This window comes from Phlebotomus papatasi, chromosome 1 (assembly GCF_024763615.1).
Source record: "Phlebotomus papatasi isolate M1 chromosome 1, Ppap_2.1, whole genome shotgun sequence".
NCBI classification, from domain to species: Eukaryota; Metazoa; Arthropoda; class Insecta; order Diptera; family Psychodidae; genus Phlebotomus; species Phlebotomus papatasi.
In genome coordinates, this window is record NC_077222.1 from 105,333,416 (window position 1) to 105,348,814 (window position 15,399).

General features: G+C 36.7%; 1 protein-coding gene across 1 annotated transcript in view; it reads right to left on the reverse strand.

Moving 5' to 3' along the window:
* Window positions 1–15,399, reverse strand: part of LOC129809836 (uncharacterized) — a 53,324-nt gene that overhangs the window by 23,085 nt on the left and 14,840 nt on the right. The window contains exons 5-6 of the mRNA XM_055859963.1: window positions 10,439–10,663; window positions 22–462 (exon numbers count right to left, since the gene is read on the reverse strand). Coding sequence (XP_055715938.1) covers window positions 22–462; window positions 10,439–10,663 — 666 coding nt within the window. The remainder of the gene's footprint in view (window positions 1–21; window positions 463–10,438; window positions 10,664–15,399) is intronic.

The following is a 15,399-nucleotide window of genomic DNA, read 5'->3' on the forward strand; positions in this document are numbered from 1 at the left end:
CTAAGGAATTAAAAGTATTACCAGGGCAATTTCTTTGAGCTATGCACTCTCCACCAGGGCCGTCTCTGACGTAACCGTGTTTGCAAAAGCATCCACTTGTGCATTTTTTGCTACTCTTTGGACAGTCCTGTCCTAAGGTAGAGCAATCAACTTGGCAGGATGGTCCACAATCCATATACTCTTCGTTTTTGCCACATGATTCTTCAGGTTTCGGTGTAGTCGTAGTAGTTGTAGTTGTAGTAACAGCCTTCTGAGGAAAGTATTCAATAGATGGGCAATTTTTCACATGAACACACTGATTGGTGATCGGATGCCGTGCATATCCGTGTTTGCAGTAGCATCCTTGAGGGCAATAAGAGGATGGCTTGACATCACAAGATCTTCCATAATTCTCGCAGGTTACTTGACACGGTGGAGCTTCACCGCAGAATAGGTACTCCTCGTGTTTTGGACAGGATGGCTCTGCAAATTAAAATTAAAGATTCGGTATTTTTTGTAAGAATATTACAGTGATATGCAGTTTGTTTGGTCTTTACCAGAGATAAAGACAAAACGATTCAGCGGAATGACTTGGGGTTTCCAGGAGAGCCCTCATTATAAGTCTGCCGAGTCGACCTTTCCATAAAATCTACATATCATCTACATATCACAATCTCCTTGAATCATTCTTTATAACGGTTTCTTAAGGTAAACAGGTACGGATTTTTCGAAAAGTTCTGAAATTCAGATTAGGTCTCAATCAGGTTTCAAAAACTCATCTTTAAATTTAAATAGCGTCTAAATGATTGCGAGCTATAATAAATAACAAAATGGTATACCTTTAGAACTTTAAGGAAAACTTCAACTTTTGAGAATTATGCTTTATTATAAGTCCGACCACTAGACAATTTTACTAATCTAGTCCAGTAAATTTATTTGTCAGACTAACCTCGGTGTATGTTAGGAATTTAGAATTTAGAATTTAGTCTCGGGCTTATGCTCAGGTATCACTAATCATAACATGTTCTTGTATATTTGCTATTAAGGTTCATGCCTAAGATTTGGTAATCTTACTCAATTTATCTGAAACTATTCTTTCTGAGAAAAATGACATTCTGTAGTAGGACAGTTGATCCTAGTGGGTTGGAAGGAGAAAGCTCGTCCTGACAAAGGCTCTTCTAAGACAATGTGGTACCAATACCCCCCAGAATTACTTGACAGAAGTGACTCAGGGGATGTTATAATGACAGCTAACCTCAAATCACAATATCGCTATAGTTCACCTAGATAGGGCTGGGAATGCTCGAAGAGTAACTCCTAAGGCGCAATCGAATCATAGAAGGAATTTCCATTTACGGCTTTTTTCGGAACTAAATCGGTGCTCCTGGACAGTCCCCGGAGACCGACTGATCCTTTCATCACGAAGCTAAAATTGAAGGTCGAAAAGAACACACGAACACCTCAACCACAAAGTGATAACCTACAGATTTTATCTAGCGGTCTAGCCTCCGGAGAAGTGTTTTTACATGGTTCTGTTTGAAGCCAACTCACAAATTGATCTGAAACTCAGCTTACACTACTCAGAACAAGACCACATTTAGACAGAAATATAGTATATTTATCCCTCTTTACAAGGATCAGAGTCTTGTACACAAGGCCCACCTCAATTTTGGCATATATCGTGTAACGGTTACGAGTGCAGAAAAATTCCCATACGCATTTGTATGTGAAAGTAAGAAATTGGCTTCAACTTTGAAGGCCACCCGCCGGGGACTAGTCTAGCGGTCTTGACGGAACTCAGCACAAAGTGGTCCTTTTCAGGGCCGACCCTCAATATCATTTCAATAAATATTGAAATGATATTGATTAAAATGAAAGTTTGTCGACGTTCAAGGAAGATCTTCTTTGTGAACTTTGTGTAATACACGTGACGTCCTTTGTCTACGGGAGACCCACAGAGGCTCCACACCAATTTTACATTACTTTTAACGATACTGCACGTATAGTTACAGGGTGCTTAAAAAACACTCCAGTGGAGGAACTCTATCCCTTAGCAGGAATTGGTCCATCACGGATGAGGAGCCAAATAATTTTCAGTTGAGAGATGTCTAAGGTTTTTTCGGAACCAAATCATTTTCTCAATGGTTACAAAAAAACCAAGAGCAAGGTTGAAGTCTCGCAAGAGCTTTTGCAACTATGTCATACTCTACTCTGACCAATATCCAGAGAAGGTCAGACTCAACCTGTTCAAGGAAATCTTTCTACCAGATTTTTCAAACTAAGGCCGGCTTCAGACCTAAGGTTTAGCTTAGTTCCCGATGGTCTCGAAATTCAAAAAAGCAACCAATTTTATTGGTTTTTCAAAATTTAATACAGCATTTGCCCATGTTAATCAAGCTTAAGTGATAATTTTTACAAAAATCTTGAGTAAGAAGAAATTAGAGAAGATAAGCCATATGGCTAAGCCTTAGGTCTGAAGCCCGTATAAGGGAAAGCCTTGCTCCTGGTTGTGACATAAATGGTCTATCCGTTATCATCTGCTTCATGCGAAGCAGGGGACTTGATGTTGGGAAGTCTTACCAACATCAAATCCCTTGCCTCAAGTCATTGAGGCCATTTACACCGCCGCATTGAATGGAGATTGAATTGTCCAAAAATCGGATTTTTGGGACAAGTCAGTCTGAATCTAATGCGACAAGCTAATGACCTCAATGAAACCGTTTATATTGCGGCCTTAGATTAAGACTTAACACTAAACCTACCGACCGTTTTTGGTCGTTTTTCGATCAAATTACAAACCATGGTAGGGTAGGATACTCAACAAATTTGTCTTGGAAAAAGCAGAAAATTATAATTTAAGCACTGAAAAATATACTACATGCATACTTTAGGAAATTCATAAAGTTTGATAGTGACATTGTACTGTTTAAATAATGTGTTAATTTTAAACCGGTCAGATTAACCGGGTCTTGGTAGGTTCAGTGTTAATGATCCGAAATTCAATTTTGAAACAGTTCAATCCAAATCTAATGCGACAGAGTAAACAGCTTCATTGTCTTGACCCGCTTTTGGAAAGTACTACAATCCTTCTAACACTCTAACTTCGTTCGATTTAACCCATTCCTTACCATGGTATTATACATCATACGCAAACTGATTGATTTTAGATGATTTATTCCTCGGCAATTTTTATCCGAACTGCTGTCGAGAATGGATTTTTAGTAACCTTAGTTCTTCAATTACATGGGAAAAATAATCTGACAGAGATGAAAATACATTTTGTTATTGTTTTCCTGCTTTGCGAAAGGTCATGTAAAATTTTTGCTCAAAATGGCAGACGGAAAATACGTCATTCCGTCGAATTTGTTAAAATTAGCCTCTTTCCTCTTTCCTGATTTGAATTCTAGTTGCCAATTTGTTTTCTTAGATAGTTACTCTATCTAAAGCAATAGAGTTTGTAATGAATTAACGCACAGAATTTAAATTCAGTGACCGTTAAGACGTCTGTTTGACCACGGCTCCCCGCGCCCCCATAATAGGTAAAAAAAAATTTCTTTTCAAAAAAATCATCTATTAATCTGTAGGAAACCAATCAAAAAATATGAACATTCTATCTCAAGTATTTCTGGTACATTGTCTGAATGGGTTAATCAAAGATCCGATGAATACAAAAATCGATTTTCGACATTTCGATGGCGAATATTTCGAAAACTGGACTATGCTTTTCCTTTAAATTTTATTGTTTGTAGCTGAGGTCGAGACCTTTCCAACAGTGGATCGCGCTCCTCCTTCGGTGTTCCCTGACCTGAGCTATAATAGGTCCATATTTTCGGTGTTTATAAAGGGATTTTGATGAGACGATAGTATATATTCTAAGATCGAGATCTTTCTAAGAATGAGTCCTATTCAGCCCCACTTCAGACCACTGTACTCCGACCCTTACTATATCCAAATCGATCGGACTCTATCTCTTATGTTAATTAACCGATTTTAGTGAACTTTTTTTTCTATCGTTGGCCTTCCATACTCAAACTTTTTAGAATAGAAAATGATCAGTTATAAGTTCAGATAAGCTTAATGTAGCTGAGATTCTTTACAGCAGAGGTGTGCAAGAAACCGTTGAAACCGAATTAACGTCAAAATAAGTTTGTTATAGTAGCGTTTTGACCATTGACGTACATGTTTCATTTGACGTTAATTCGGTTTCAACGGTTTCTTGCACACCTCTGCTTTACAGGTCACCTCAAAATGCGTACAACTCGGGGTGCTTGCAACTCGGAATGGTTGGAAATTCGATTGTAAGTTTAATCTTGGAAGTAAAGAATCGCGTCGAGCAAATGTTATTTGTTTTTGTCTCCGAAAACAGTGTGCTTGACGCGGTTCTTTACCCCAAAATTCAACTCACAATCAAATTTTTACGCATTTCGAGTTGCAAGTACCTCGAGTTGCACGAATTTCAACGTTACCTATAAAAAATTTCACCTACCATAAGCTTATCTGGGCTTATCACCGGTTTCAATTGAATATATGAGACGTAACATTAGAAATAGGTACTCAAAATGATGCACATGTCTTAAAATGCTTTCACGATGAAGTAAGTTAATTTTGTTTGGATTTAATACCCTCTTGGTTTGAATTCTAGACTGTTAGTATATAACCGGTGTATTTGGAAAATGAAATGATAAAGTTCCGATCGAAGAATTGTATATAATTTATCTTTTATTTATCTATCTCTAATTTAAAAAATGTGGGGAGCATGTCTCTTCTTGCACACTCTGAATTCCTAATGAAAGTAACACACCTCCTATTGGTTAAACCAAGCTCATTACTCTTTTCGTTTATATATACATATTCAGAAAGCTTCGTAGAATACTATAGAGCTTGTAATATCAAGAATATGCAAAGTAACTTAATTTGCACCAAAGAGCAATACTAGCGGTCATTATATTGAAAAAACGAATTCGTGTCCAAGTCTATCCAAAAGTTTAATTCCATTAAAATCTTCCTACATAATATATGTAGAATTTTCTATTAAGAATTTAAAATAATTAATTTAATTTTATTGGACATGAATATATTTAATGTTGAAAATCTTGTTTTTAGAGGTGTTTGAACTGAAATATATGTATCTTATCTGAATAAACATTGTACTAATGGGGTTGGGTAATAAATGGAAAAAAACGTAGTTGTATATGGTTCTTAGCGAAAATTTCTCCCATGAGTTGACGATGCAATAAAAATCCCGTTGAAAATTTCATATGGAAATGTAGTATCGTCGAGTGAGAAGAGATTAATGCATATATATGTCTCTATAGACTTCAAAATGATTTGATAGTGCATGAAAAATGCCTAACTTCCGCCCTGCAGTATAAAGGGAGTGGTTTTCTAATTCTGTGATTCAGTCAAACATTGCCGTGCATCTTATTATGTAATGCCCTTGCTGATATATAAATCCACGAAAGATCAGATAAAGATTTTCTTTAATTCGATATAGAAAGAACTTATTAACAATTAACGGGTTCAAACTCTTTGATAATGCATTTTGACTATTTTAATTTAATTTATCTCACATTTTGTCGACATAATGATAACTTCTAACACTGTCATTCAATTTATTATTAATTTTTTTCTCACAGTTATTGAGATTTTTGGTCTTTAGTAGTTAAGGTATCAAAGTACTGTAGCATGCTCTTTTACTTCTATACGTTTTCTTTACAATTTTATAATTAAAAGGTGTGCAAGATGAATGTTGCGAGGATTTGTTGCAAATTAAAACTGTGCGCAATATTAAGGTCCAATCCATTGGCTTTTAGGTTAAGTTAGGTTAACCGAATTGCCGCAGCATAACCAAGTTTCACGCAGATCGATTTGAGAAACCTGCAAAATCCTTGTTGAAACCCAAAAGGAAATCTTTAGAACCCAGAAAATGCTGTCGGAGAGCCAACGTTTACCTTTAAACTCTTTAGTTCTGAGCATATAACCTCTATAACCTAATCCGTAGTTAACGTACTCGTCTGAATAACCAAAAGTCCCCAGTTCAGTCTTGGGTGGGGTGGATATAGCAGTTTTCCTGGAGAAGATTTCGAGATTTGATCACTTGAACACAAGAGCAATTGGAGTTGAACCTAACACAGATTTCGGACTGGATATTTAGCTCAGTTCCCGAAAGTCTCGAAATTTATACTATAAGCAATTATAAATGATTTTTAAAACCTCGTGTTCAGTTCCCCTTTATATTCAAACCATTCAAACCTAAAGCGATTTCTCGAAAATCTTGCCTGATATAAAATAAGAAAAGTTAAGCCGTACAGCTAAACCTTAGGTCTGTTTCTTGTACAGTACAGGTCAGCCAATTCTCACTTGGAAACCCATGGACTGCATTGGGTTTAGGTTTTGGGAATATTATACGGTATCATTTACGATTCATTTACCAAACTCATTTACCAAAGACCTCTGTGCCCTATACTAGATCGGTCCTAGAATGGGTTTGAAGTCTACGGGGACCCGAAGAAGTGGAGGCACAAAAAAAGATTGACTGGGGCCGGAGAAATACCTTAAGTCGTGTCCTAAGTGCATCCTCATCTGTGACCAGTCCAGGTCAAACTGGGAGGCCGGTATGGGTATCAGTGGCCTCTGCCATTGGAAGACCGTGTTGAGGAAGAAACCAGCTAGTTTATTGGTTTCGAAGAGATTACAAAACAATGATCTAATTGCTGATCCAGGAATCTTATATAAGCTTGGTCTTAGTGATTGTGATCATGAACTGTTCCAAACTAAAAATGTCGAAAAATAGTTGCCTGAGGGCTAAGTTTGTCAACGGAAGCCTTATTGGGAATAGCCTTCCGTCAATCTGATAGACTGATTTAGTGTTGCTATATCAAGTTAGATAGTTCACCTGGAACCTTATATAAAAACAGGTCTGTGATCTCTAGTTGATGAACGAAAGACAAAGGGTATTGTTACAAGATCCTGGGTAGCCTAGAATTAACCTGTTCATCAACCTAGCAATAACTTACTAGAGGATGGGGACGGACTTGCTAGAGCGAAGCAGGCTCCGCGGTGGTTGTACCTATGGTAGTGGGCACTATGGGAGCAATCCCCCAGAGACGGTGGCGGGTACATAGGGCCAGGGTGTTTACAACCGGAAACTAGAAACCATTCTCCATTATCGCCTTTCGTTGCTCCCTGGAGTTGTACTATCAATTCATGGAGTACGGAGGGCAATCGAGGCCGAGAAATTAAGGCCTGACCTCCGCCCCTTGTGGCGTCCTATATGTTATGTATTTGCCGTGTCTTTTAGGCCAGCAATTTTAACATAACGTACAAGTGACGTCCTGTTTCTTTATTTATTTATTTAGTGATATAAGACTGATAACAAGCGACCAAGTAGCCCCCCCCCCCCGTGATAAAGATCTTTGATACGACGATCTATGATACGATTTTAACGTGTTTGTGCTGTCTTGTTACTGTAATGTGTTATGTTATCCCCAGGCCCAAGGGTTAGGGTTGGGGGCTGTTGTTTGGTAGGGGATCTCGGGGAATGAGTACTATCGTAAACAAGGGGGTAGCCAGTTTGAAAAAATGTGAAGTTACTTCTCATTTGGTCTCATTCTTGCAAATTTTCTAACTCATTTGAAGTAATTATATTAAAAAAATTTCTTAATGCACCGAAAAAAATGAGAACTATACCAAATAAGTCGCCGATTTTTAATTTTCATTAAATTGAAATATGTAAAACCCATATATATAATAGTGCTTCTTTTCTACAGTCTTAAGTTTTAATTATTTCACGCAGTTCAAAAAAAAATCAATTGATTTATCACTTTGAATATTTTTTTAAAACAAAGCATTTTTCGATTAGTGTACTAACAGTCGATTTGAATTAGGTAAAATTTTGTCTTCAAGTAATAACTTTCGCTGTGTCACACTTTTCTTCTCGATTCACAAAAAAAATTGCTATAATTCTGTTTTAATTTCCGGGGATACCATAAGATATACCTTTGTGGAAAGCTTATAAAAGCCAGTTTCGATGGACATATATTATACGGCTCAGAACTCTTTGGGAAAAAACCCCAAGCACTTCTATACAAAAATTTTTCACTTGTCGGACAACAATTTTATCGTTAGTTTTCTAGTCTTTCTGCTGAAATAATTGCACTACACAACATTTGATCGTCGAATTTGTACTTTCATTTAACTAAGTTTTCACAATCTTTGCTTTTAAAATTAATAATTTATATAAAATAAAACATTTTTCCAATACCTTACAAAAAGTGAAACGGTCGATATGTCTTCCAGAGTATCTCTCTCTTTCAGCAGTACCTTCACTCTCTTTTATGAAAGTCCATATAGAAAAAACAAGTGGCTACCCCCCTGATCGTAGAGAAGGCACAGCAATGCAGTCCCGGGAGGCAGCCGCCCTCGCACAAAGCGCCTACCTCGGCGCAAGAAAGAGGAACATCCAAAGTAGAACTTTGCAGTATATAAGCCTAATTCGGCACAAGAAACAGTAAAGTCCAAGGTATGATACTTTGCAATGGTAACCAAAGAAACCTTTGGGAACTAGGGACCCCATTGAGAAGAACTACGGAATTATATGGGCTTCAAACCTAAGACTTAACCATACAGCTTAACTGTTATAAGTCTTCAATGATAAGTATAACTGAGAAAATGTTTGATAAATTTTATACCAGCAATTGACATAATATGTCTTGAAAAATCACTGCAGTTGCTTATTGTTTGAAAAATTTTGACTTTTGTGAATTGGGCTAAACCCATAGTTTGACAACTGCTTTTATAGAGAAACTAATAAATTCTTGGAAACCCTTGAGGACACCTAAATCGTTTGAACACCTGGGAACAGCGAACACTAATCCAAGTTTTAGACTTGATGTTGTAGAAAATTTTTCCGCTATAGGCAACCGTCTTTACTTCAATCTCAAGGTTGCTTCCCTGATCTGTTTCAGAGTTAGTGGTATGACACCCTGGCGCTATGTAAGATGGAGTCACTGTATTATGGGAAAGCTCAGAATGCGGATGCTGAAAGTCTTAGTTAAGCCACTAAACCTTAGGTCTCAAGATCTGTAAAAGCATCTATCATCTATCCGTCCCTTCTTGGGTTAGGGTTTTTTTTTCAAAATTTTATTTTCCTGGATCTGTTGTACACGTATCACTACTGATCAACTATCTAAGTCTTTAATCGATACTGAAACTAAGATGTGATACAGAATATCTCTATATTGATAGACTATATTAATAGACTATATTGAGAGCTGAGAAATCCGGAATAATCAATTAATCCAAGTAAAGGCCTGGGCCTATTAGTTCCCCCAGGAAAGTCTTACATTTGGATATACCGTAAGTGTGGTCGACTTTGACACCCTCCTGTTCTTAAAAGCTTTTCTTTGCTTCTAGAACTTAAAGACGGTCTTCACCGATCCAATCTACCATGTCTGATCGATGAGAACCGTTCTTGAATATTAGAATTAAAGAAAAGCTTACGAACAAGAGGGGTTTCAAGTCACTCACAGGTCACAGGGGACAAAAACACTCGCACTTACGATAGCTCGATCATACTTTAAGAACCCAAAAGTATTCGTCGGGATCGATTAACCAGGGATAATGAATTAGATACCGATTTTGTCGAAGGTTCGACTCTGTTTCGATCACCGAAGGACTGCGCCTTAAATTCATTAGGACATGCCGTCATTGAGGTCCTAAATCTCAGAAGAAAAAATTGGGAAATAAATGAGGTTCGATCTATTTTTTGTTTGTCATACCAGGGGCCTCTCGACATTTCATTTTTCCATATGTTTTTGCATAGAGGCACTGAAGAGTATTGGCAAGTATTTTCTAAAGAGAATTGACTTATCAGTTTCATATATTTCGAAATCGTGCATTAAAAGCTATCTAAAAATACATATTTCATAATGCTCGCCGAAATAATATAAGAACTACGAGGAAATTTGTTTAAGTCGCGGTGCAATATCTGCAAAATTTTTACAAGGAAAAGTGAAAAATATCTTCACTTTTTATTAGGCTTGATAGACCCCTGGTCATACCGAGATTTGTTCCTGGGAATTAAGAAAATGAACCTATTCTGACTGCGCCAGGTCGGGAAGATACAGAAGAACTCGCTCAATATGCCAAAAAATTACACTCGCGATTATAAACGAGTTATAAAACTAAAAACGCTTTACTTTAATTGAAAGGATAACATGTTGCAAATGAGCTAAAATCACTTTTTTCTTGGTTTTCGTTTCTTGTTTGGACAATTTTTAAAATTCTAACTTAAAATAATCTTCAAAATTACAGAATGCTTTTGAGCCGAATCACAATTACCACCACTATTTCGATCTTCGATCTATTTCGATTTTCAACAAGTCACTCCGAAGAATTTCACACTTTTTATTGTTCACTGTCCACACGGAGATCTACATTTTTAGAATAATGTACTTACTTGGACACTTTTTCTGTGATATACATTTTCCACCAGGGCTCTCCCTTATATATCCCGGACGGCAGAAGCAACCGGGCCGACATTCGTTTTTGTTGCATGGCTTTCCAATGGTAGTGCAATCGAGCTCACAAGGAGATCCACAATTTAGAAACTCCTCTCGGTATCCACATTTAATTCCAGTATACTTTACAGCCCTAGACCAGATATCCGTGGCATTTTCCACTCCTAAAATTAAATTTTTATTCAAGTATGCACCACGGTAAATTAGCAAAAAGGAACATCCAAAAAGGAATATCCATAAAGGAAATCACTGGAAAATTCTCATTGGATAATTACTTGCAGAAAATGCATCACTATTAGTTGTATTAACTGTGAAAGCAGTAACGGTTATGACACTACAGATCAGTATGAGAAACTCAAACTGAGCCATGATTTTTATTACGAGAAGGCTCAGTCTCAACTGAAAATGTCACCGTAAATTCTTTATATATAAGCAGCCATCAGCTTACCACCACTCCCGCTATAATATATGTATGAGATTGCTCTTAATCTAATCCGCCGAATTTATTTAGCCCTAGAATGAGAAAAAAGAAATACTTTCGCATCATATAAAAAAAAAGCTGGAAATCTTGTTTTCAGAATGACAGGGTGCTTGACCCAAAGAAATGTATTAGTTACATAGGCAGAATATATATCACATAAGAAGACTGAAGAGTTGTAACTAAAAAATGGCGCAAATGTTATATTATCTTATAATGTATGCAAAGTAATTTAAATTCTCAGGAAAAATACCATGTAATTCTATATAAACCATTATCGAATTCTTGTCTTTTAAAATACAAGCAATTTTATACACTTTAATAGATAAAAAATCGTTTTTAAAGTTTTCTTTTATAGCGATCTTCTCTGTAGTAAGTTCATTATAAAGATTACTTGTAATTTCATTTATTATCTTACAAAAGGGGTAGTAAATCGGGTAAAGCGTTCCAGGCTTTGCAAAGTGCTCGAACTCGTGACTTAGATACTATACCTCAAAAGTACTTTCGCATCATTTACACGGTAAAAACTTTTGGACACTAACCAAAATATTGGAACAAGTTTTCCGTAGAACAATTTTTTTGGGATCGATTTGTACCTAGAGAAGATATTTTTTGTTCCAAAAAGTTTTCTTTATACTGTGGGGACACTTCCGGCGGTAATCGCTAGTGGAAATTTATTTCAGGAAATCAAAAAACATAGTCTAGTCGACCACTGAAAAAGGTCCACATCCGGACCGAAAGCTCTGGGCAAGACAGAAAATTTGTTTTTCTTCTTGAGGTGAAATAAATTTCCACTGGCGATTACCGGAAGTGTCCCCACAGAATATCCATCACGCCAGCTCATTATCCAACAATAAGTTTTCTTTATAGTTTCGTTACGATATATAGTTACAATTTTGTTAGAGTTTTCTCTTGGAACCGTTTTGATACGGTGGAATGTCTACAAATTTGAGTGGATTTCATTTTATACAAATTTGTTCCTAAAATTTGGAACAGAATTTATTACACTCGGCTGTTTTGTTCCCATGTCAGGAACAAATTTGTACATTTTTTTATAACAATATTATTCCTACCTTTGTAACATATTTGTTACAAAAAATTTTGGTGTCCTTCCCTAACCCCCCTTACCCAGGTCTTAGGTCATGAAACCTATTTTGAGCAGTTCCCGATATACAGTGGTCGAAAACAAAACTTAAGACATTTAACAAAAAACATCTAAAATCATATCTTCATAACATTTAACACATTCAATACCTTTTTACAAAACAAAATTAAAGAGACATCACTGGCACAAAAACCTAGAACATTATTTGCTGTACTCAAAAGATTTCTTCTTACAGTTAAGACCTATACTTCAGTCGAGATAGATTTCGGTGGCGAAAGTCCATAAGGAACATTAAATAAAAATCAACTTAAAAGTGTTTTGATGTGAAGGGAATCTCGAATTAAAAAAGTGAAACCATGTAGGGTAAGTGTGCCACATTTCGGCATAGTTGAATGCAAGCGCCAAAGTCTCAAGTTTGAAATGTAATATCTTTAATAGAAATTGATTCTTTTTATTCTTTCTACTTAAGGAGTGTTACTTAGAACCTTGTAGTTTATCGTCTTTATTTACTCTAAAATCATTCTTATTACATTTTAAAATGAATAAAAATGTAGACATAGCTTTGGTGCCCTATTTCGGCCACCTTCATTCTCATAATTCCTTGCCCTTCAGGAATTCTTCCAATGCCTTTTTCATGTCATCTCTGTTCGCGCCACTGCCTCCTCATCGAAGGAAGCGACACCAACGGGAATTTTCGATGCGTAACTAACTTCACATCGTATGCTGTCAAGCAAATTACACTCTCTGCCTTCTACACCGCGACACGCGCAACATCACATTTTTCGCCATCTCCGTAAAATCATCATTTATCATCTAAATCGTTCATCAGAACGCATCCTATCTTAGCTTATTTTGTAAATTAATAGTCCTTGAGTGAAGTGAAATATATAGAAAGGAGAAAAGCATCAAAAATTGTTCTCTTCTCGCCGAATCCTCAAGTCTTATATATTTCACAGGTATCTCATACAATAATTGTCAAGGAAGTCATTGAGGTTCAGGATCTCATGCTTTTCAATCCATTCTCATAGGTAAATCGTCACAGGTTTCCTTCACAAGGTTTTCCAGTTTGGAACTCATGCTTTTCACTTGTCATTCTCATAGGTAAACCCTAACAATCTCGTTTGTCGATGCTACATTTTTTTGTTATTCTTTTGCAATGTATAATCTCTGGAGTATGTAAAAACTAAAAATTCATGGAAATTCGAGAAACAAAAAAGGTGGCCGAAATTACAAGCTGGCCGGAATTTGGCACACTTACCCTAGCACGAAAATTGCCATAGATTTGGCATCCTCCTCGCTTCGGTGACGGATGACTGAGTGTGAGAGGAGCTATACGATTTTATAGTAGACGAGCTATTTTTTGGAACAAATTCGTTACTAAGATTGCGTAGGGTGAAAGGAACGTCTATTGACACTTTAAGAACTCGTGTCAGCACCTATTGACACCCTACTCTGTACCATTTGGGATACAAAATTTGAACATCTCTGTTTATAGTAGAAGGTATATTACAGAAAAAACGTTATATTACTTATATTTTACTAGATACATTAAATAATTTTCAACATTTTGACAAAAGTGTCAATAGGGGTTCCCTGTCGAACAGACGTCCCTCCGACCCTATCTTTTTGTTTCTTCTAGAAGGTACAAATTTATTCCAAAAATTTTCGGTGTCCGTGGACGAGCTACATTGTGGATCAAATTCTTTACTAATATTGATCATCTTTTTGAGTCTCGTAAAATGAACAAGATTGTGCCAAAAATTATGGTGTCCGTGGATGAGTTAGTTTTTGGAAAAAATATCTGCCGAAACATTTTACCGTGTACCTTTGACCGGTTCCCAACCGATTTATTGGACAGATTGAATCACTCAAAAGGTTGTTCAAAATAGTTTTAAAGGTAATCAAATTTATTTTCGTACAAAAATTATTTATCGGTTCATAACCGGTTCAATACCGGTTCGCGACCGATTTGAACTGATTTATATTTTACTGAAAACATTGCTGAAAATACCTTTAGAATAATATAATTGAATATCGGATAAGAAAAGTGGATTGGAATCGGTTCAGACTTATCAAGAATTCCAAGACCTTTCCAACTAGCCCAAACAAGATACTCAAACATTCCAGTGGTTGACTTAAAAGAAGATTTATACTCCGAAGTTGAGAATAGAGCACTCTAGCCCAGTAAACTTCTACTCCTATGGCCTCTTTTTCTCTGTCTCCTCCCACTTTTTCTACCTCTCCTCCTTGCTTCTCTTTCCCTGTCTACAGTTGTCCCGGTTGTTCCGAAGAATGAGGCTTCCGTTGCCGAGATCGTGGAGGACTCCAAATATTCACTCTCCCCTTTTGGGATATATTACGTTCTGGAAGGCCTTCAAAACAGTCCGGGAGGGTTATTCTAGGTCCGCTGCAGTAAGACGGCGCCAAGAAAGGGGCTTGACCGGTAACCCCACTCTAGTGCCAAACTGAGGGCGCGATAATGCGCCCTAAATAATGCCCTAGAGAAAGACTTTGATGGTTCGTACATACACTACTTTCAAACACTTCATATTCCTCCCATAATCCTTTATGAATCTCACCTATGGCTATATATTTTAATAGCGAGTCCTAAATCACACCTTCCCTGAAAAAATTGAGAGTCTAGCTCCTTTTCCCTGGTTTCAGGAAGCAAGAATTAAAAACAGGTTTAAAAATGTAATTTTGATGTGTTATTTCGTACAATTTTGCACAATTAATATCGCTTTTCTGAAAACTACTATCACATCGCGTAGAGGAGTTATTAGGATTTATATTTATGTACAAAAGATTTGGGCTGGAGCTGACCGTTTTCGTGAATGGTAAAAAATCCAAAAACTTGAATCACATTGATCGATCGCACGTAGAAGACATTGCTTCGTTGTATCGATCTAATTACATCTATTGTAATTCTCCGATGTGCTTCTTCATTCAAAAAAGAAAAACCTTAAAGTTGATAAACATGAAGTAATTTGACTCAAATAGGCCGCAGTTGAGTAATTGTTAAAGCAATTTTGCATCTTTGATATAAAAATATTTTTCAAGCTTCAACAAACTGAATGTGCAATGAAGGAAAAAAATATTGTTCGGAAGATACTGTTTTGTGAAAATTGTGGCCTGTTCATCCCCCGAACCTCAATCTCTGTGCTGAATCTCAATTCCTGTAGCTGTGAAGACAGAAGAACCTTCAGTGCGGCGCATACAAAGACGGTTTTGAGCATATCCGGCTCCGTAGAGGAATTGTGGAACTTGTGTAATCTTCTCACTTGCAGGGTTTTAGTCACTTTTTAGCTTAAAAAATT